General features: G+C 45.0%; 1 protein-coding gene across 1 annotated transcript; it reads left to right on the forward strand.

The window, feature by feature from the left end:
• The first annotated feature begins 4,112 nt into the window (after positions 1-4,112).
• LOC123947096 (proton-transporting V-type ATPase complex assembly regulator TMEM9-like) lies at positions 4,113-4,804 on the forward strand. Its single transcript, XM_046013083.1, has one exon. It carries the CDS (start codon positions 4,150-4,152, stop codon positions 4,633-4,635), a length of 486 nt encoding a protein of 161 aa, XP_045869039.1. The 5' UTR covers positions 4,113-4,149; the 3' UTR covers positions 4,636-4,804.
• Positions 4,805-5,957: the final 1,153 nt, after the last annotated feature.

The raw sequence follows: 5,957 nt of genomic DNA on the forward strand, positions 1-5,957 counted from the left end.
AAACTTTTTAATATAAATACAGCATAGACCTGTAATTGTATTTTCCTTCCTTATGATTTTCTTAATACTTTTTCTTTTCTCTAGCTTATTTTATTGTAAAATATGGTATATAATACATGTAACATGCATAACATGTGTTAACAAATTGTTTATGTTATTCCAATCAACCATAGGCCATTAGTTAAGTTTTGGAGAAATCAAATACTGTATGGCAGGTAGGCACCTCATCCCCAGATGTCCAAGAAACAACTGTACAACAAATCAAAATTTGTAAGACACAGCTCCAACCGGGGTGAGAAGGAAGAAGCATAGCACTAAAAACACACATATTACAAAAGAGGAAAATTCTCAAATCAATAAGCTCCTGCCTCAAAAACCTAGAAAAAGAAGATCAAAATAAACACAAATGAGCAGAAGGAAGGAATGAATAAAGGTAGGAACAGAAATCAATGAAATGAAAGCAGAAAAAACAAAGAGAAAAATCAATGAAACAATTGGCCATTTCTTTGAAAGATCAACAAAATTAACAAACCTCCAGCAACACTGACAAAGACAAAAAAGAGAAGACACAGATTACAAATATCAGGAGTGAAACAGAAGGTACCATCACTACAGACCCTGCAGACGTCAAATGGAAAAGCAGATGTGGCTACAAGAGCAGGAGAGCAACTGTATCAATGTGTATAGCTTGGTTATGACCTTGTGCTGGAGTGTTGCAAAATGTTTTTAGTGGGGAAATCAGAGAAATGGTACAGTGAATCTCTCTGTGTAACTTCTTATAACTGCATGTGAATCCCCAGTTATCTTAAAATCGAAATTTAATTTAATGAACTCTAAAAACAATCCCTTAACAAAGTATAGTTAGAAGCTTACTTCTTTTATTTTTTAAGATTTTATTTATTTATTTGACACACAGAGAGAGAGATCACAAGTAGGCAGAGAGGCAGGCAGAGAGAGAGGGGGAAGCAGGCTCCCTGTTGAGCAGAGAGCCGGATGTGGGGCTTAATCCCAGGACTCTGAGATCATGACCTGAGCTGAAGGCAGTGGCTTAACCCACTGAGCCACCCAGGCATCCCTAGAAGCTTACTTCTTCAACATAATTGTTGTCATGTTACGAGACATTAGTGGTATCTTCATTAAAGACAGGACAATAAGGTAGGTGGCCTACTTCCTCAACTATATCTTAAATTGTTCTAAAAACTCTACCCTAAGTGTTTTGACAAGGGAATGAAATAAAAGGCACAAATGAAGAAGAGGAGGTAAAAATTCCAAAGTTAGAACTGGTAAGTTATGCAACTAGAATATCTAATAGAAACAAATGACAAATTATTCATAACCAAGGAGTGCAGATAGAAGGCCAGTCATAAAATAAAAATCTAAAAATGTTCTCATTTGAGATTGTCAAAATAGGAATAGTTTGAATGTGTATAAGTAGGGATTGATTAAAGACAATATGGCTGATCCAAAGAACGCAATCCCATGCACCTGCTTAAAAAAATGTGTAGAGCCTTATGTGTTTATATGTAAATGTGTTTGTATCAGTCTGGGTAGGCCTGGTTGAAGCTATCATAACAAATGACTCCCAAATCTCAAAGGGTTTTTTTTCTTGTTCACTTCACATATCCACTGTAAATCAGCTCTACGTCGTTTTCTTTATATCATCTTAACTCTAGAACTCAGCATAATAGAACAACCTCTATATAAAATTTTCTGATCTCGTGGAAGAGGGTAATGAGAGACATGATGAAAGTACAAGCTAGCTTTTAAAGCTTTTCCTTGAAGATGATATATATCTGCTCATATTTCTTTGGCCATAGTCAAGGGGCATGCCTGAGATCAACAAAAACCAAACTTAAACTTGAACTGTGTTCAAGTTAGAAAAGGAGCACCACATGTAGATGGACCTAATATCACCTAATATCCTAATATCATCTCCCATAATATCCATGAAATAAAACAGGTTAGAGTTGGGCAGAGTATTCACTGTAAATGCTGGCTTTTTTTAGTAGGGTGGGTAGGATTAAGGGATAATACTACGATTTCTTGCTTTTTATACTTTTGTAATGTTACGGGATCTTGTAGTAGGTATGCGTTAATTTTAGATTAAAATAATACTTGATTTAAAAAGTGAAAAAGAAGAAAAATCTGATCTTTGTTTCTCCTGCTTTCATCTAAAAATGCATGCATTTTCCCTTTGTCATTCGTGGATGTGGAGAATATGTGTGATCATTCACAGAATAATGCTTGGAAGCATTTATTAAATGAGTTGGTAGTTTAAAAAAACTAATTTCATTTGAACCAAACACATACTGCATCAGGCTATAATAAAATTCAAATCCAGTCCGACAGGAAAATACCCTTCCATCCTACGTTCAACTGCGGAGGGTCACCACGTACGCAATACATGGCAGAATGTTATTCACCGGAACCAAAAACAAAGGGAGAAAAACAGTATTTCCTAGGGACTTTTGTGGACTTTCCCTTACGCAGAGAAAGAAGAGAGAGGAATGGTGTCACACAGAGTTGCCAACTGTTCCGGCCAATGAGTGGCTTTGTTCTGCCATCAGGCAAGAGTGAAAGTCCCAGTGACCATTTTCAGCTGGGAGCCTGTGTGACGTGGAGGGACAGGGGATGAGAGAGAAGTTAATAGAAAGACAGAGTGATGATGAGGTTGTGTATGGCTGAGATCAGAGATATTTTTAGAAAATTTCCGTAAAAGTGAAGGAGGAGGGGCGCCCGGGTGGCTCAGTTGGTTAAGCATCTGCATTCGGTTCAGGTCGTGATCCTGGAGTCCTGAGATAGAGCATGGCATTCCCGCCAGGCTCCCTGCTCAGTGGGGAGTCTGTTTCTCCCTCTTCTTCTGCCCCTCCCCCTGCTGCATCTCTCCCTCAAATAAATAAATAAAATCTTAAAAAAAAAAAGGGGGGGGGGAGAAGGACAGGCAGAAGGTAGGGTGTTCTTTCTGTGTGATGTACTATGTAAGACTCCATGAAGAAAGCCTTCTAGAAAGTGTTACAGGCACTTGTCGCAGAAGTAGGGATCCTCCCTTTTCTCCTGGGACATCAACACAGCAAACCATTGGCCTTCATCAAAAATATCTGTTAAGAGCTCAACAAAGCCCCAGGGTCTCAGGTGTAACTGTAAGTGCCACACGCACTTGCTGCTATAACCTCTGGGGGCTCACAGCGGATGGAGATGAGGGGAGCAAAATGAATTCTTCTGCAGTTCTTCTGCCTCAGAGACAATTAGCAGGGAGCGCAGCCTTGAACACAGTAAAGAAAAACCCATAATTTAAAAACCCAGGCAGTTGTCCAATTAGCCAAGGGCTTGAGGACTGTATTGTTTGGAAAGGCATCATCAGGGACCGCATTTTCTATGCCCAGCGAGGCCCCTTGGCATGGCCCAGAGGAAGAAAATGAGAAGAAAAGGTTTGAAATTGCTCTGGGGTGTAATTTAGAACGTGCTCTCCGCCGTGAGCGGGGACAGCTGTGCGGATTTTGTTGCTTCTAGGAAACTGTTTCTTTCCCTTAATGTGGATGTAGACTATTGTCTGTCTCTGGGAACTGCTTGTCCTTGAGAGAGTGTGCGAATGTGTGTGAGGGGACGTAAGCCATTGTATCTGTGGAGGAGTATGTTTGAGCATGTTTCTGCCGTTACTCACAAAGACTGCTAGCCTCGGGGAGAATGAGGGCTTTCACCTCACTCTGGTACAAAGATCGCAAAGACAGCGAGTCTTAGAATGCCAAAACCAACCCTAGAATATTCTGCCCGTCAGAGCTCACCTTTTATGCGAGGTTATTGTCTAAAGCAGGAGCTGGCAAGATAGCCCCCCAAGGACCAAATCTGGCCCGCGACTTATTTTTGTAAATAAAGTTTTATTGGAACACAGCCATACCCATTTATCTACATTTTGTCTATAGCAGCTTTCATATTATAACAGCAGACTTGAGTTCAGAATGACAGAGCCCTTATCACCTGTTAAGCCTTAAATAGTTACTATCTGGCTTTTTGCGTAAAAAGTCTGTTGACCAAGCGGACTGGGTGTTGGGGGTGGGGTACGGGGGTCCCGGGGGCACGCGGGGCGTCCCAGGCCAGCCCGAGACCCTTGATTAGGTGTCCGGTCTGGCTGGCCTCCCAAGCCTGATCAACATGAAGCTCCTATGTTTGGTGGCCGTGGTCGGGTGCTTGCTGTTGCCCCCAGCCCAAGCCAACAAGAGCTCTGAAGACATCCGTTGCAAATGCATCTGTCCGCCATACAGAAACATCAGTGGGCACATTTACAACCAGAATGTGTCACAGAAGGACTGCAACTGCCTGCACGTGGTGGAGCCCATGCCGGTGCCCGGCCACGATGTGGAGGCCTACTGCCTGCTGTGTGAGTGCAAGTACGAGGAGCGGAGCACCACCACCATCAAGGTCATCGTTGTCATCTACCTGTCAGTGGTGGGGGCCCTCTTGCTCTACATGGCCTTCCTGATGCTGGTGGACCCTCTCATTCGGAAGCCGGATGCGTACACTGAGCAGCTGCACAATGAGGAAGAGAATGAGGATGCCCGCTCTGCAGCGGCCACCACTGCCTCCCTGGGGGGTCCTCGCGCAAACACCGTCCTGGAGCGCGTGGAAGGCGCGCAGTAGCGGTGGAAGCTGCAGGTGCAGGAGCAGCGCAAGACAGTCTTCGATCGGCACAAGATGCTCAGCTAGGTGGGCCGCCGAGCTTGGGCCAAGGACCAGAGGCCACGGCTGCCAGCTTCCGATGCTGGACGGAGCCAGAGTTCCCTTCCCCCCCCCCCCCCCGGTGCTGCCCTACCCGGGATTTCTCTTTCGAAGCCCGTGGCCTTTTTCCTTCTCCTCTCTCTCTTTAGAAAAGGTACAGTCGGCTGGTTGAATCTGGGAAGAGTGCTGGGGTCCCTGATCGCGGCTTTGCCCGCTCCATCGCTTGGGCCTGGCAAGCCCGAATGGAGCGGCGACGTGTCAGGTGGGCTCAGGATTGGAGCAGTCTGTACTCCTTACTTCCCCCACTGCTACTCCTCCAGCTCCAAATCTTGGGAATGTCCTTACCCTTTGCCGGATGGAGCTGGGTCCTCAAGGACTCAGTGTGCGGGAGGAGAGCAGTCAGCATGGGCTCCGTCTCCGCCAGGGGTCTTCTGGCCACCTTCTTCCCGACCCCGATACCTCAGCCCCAGCTCAGCCTGGTTCCAGCCCTCAGGACGGCTCTGATGGGACAGCTCTGATGGGACAGCTGACGCCACTGAGCTGCACTGTCTTCAGGGCACACCCAGACATTTGTCCCCACCCCCCGCCCCACACACGCTCTTCTACCAAAGCACGGCAGTGCCGCTGCGCCTTCCTCCCTGTGGCCCCGGCCCCTCACTCCCTCCTCAGGAGGCCGGGCCAGCCCACGTGTCCCCGGGTCTGTGATTGTTGAGCCAGACAGTTGGTGGGACCACACGACCAAGGTGGCCGAGCAGCGGCTCTGAATACCACAGCCCCCATCCTGGGACGGCCACTCCTCTCTGAATTTCATTGTACCAGTGGATACAATAAGGAGATAAACGTTTGTCCTTCCGTTGTCTGTAAACCAAGGAGGCCATCATTAAATTGTCTTATTTCTCTCAAAAAAAAAAAAAAAATGTCTGTTGACCTCTGGTCTAAAGCCAGCACTTCAAAGAGAAAAGTGCATATAAACATTATCCTTGAAAATCCATTAGGAAGTGAGGATGGATATTTGGTCACCCAGTAAGCCCCTATTAGTGTTTTCTCCAGAAATAGAAGAATAGTTAAACAATATTAATATTAATTATTATTATTAATATTAATATTAAACAATAATTTGTTTCTTCAAATGAGCCCCAGATAAATGATTGTCCTATGTTTAGGAACCGTGATGTATGGAAAACACACATATCTAATGTCAGAATTACCCTTAGCACACTGAAATGAGAAGCCTGGAGAAGTGC

The sequence above is a fragment of the Meles meles genome, chromosome 7 (assembly GCF_922984935.1).
Source record: "Meles meles chromosome 7, mMelMel3.1 paternal haplotype, whole genome shotgun sequence".
Lineage (NCBI taxonomy): Eukaryota > Metazoa > Chordata > Mammalia > Carnivora > Mustelidae > Meles > Meles meles.

Bases quoted from the DNA above. Each gene is read 5' to 3' on its own strand.
- LOC123947096 (XM_046013083.1), top strand. From the start codon at position 4,150: ATGAAGCTCCTATGTTTGGTGGCCGTGGTCGGGTGCTTGCTGTTGCCC.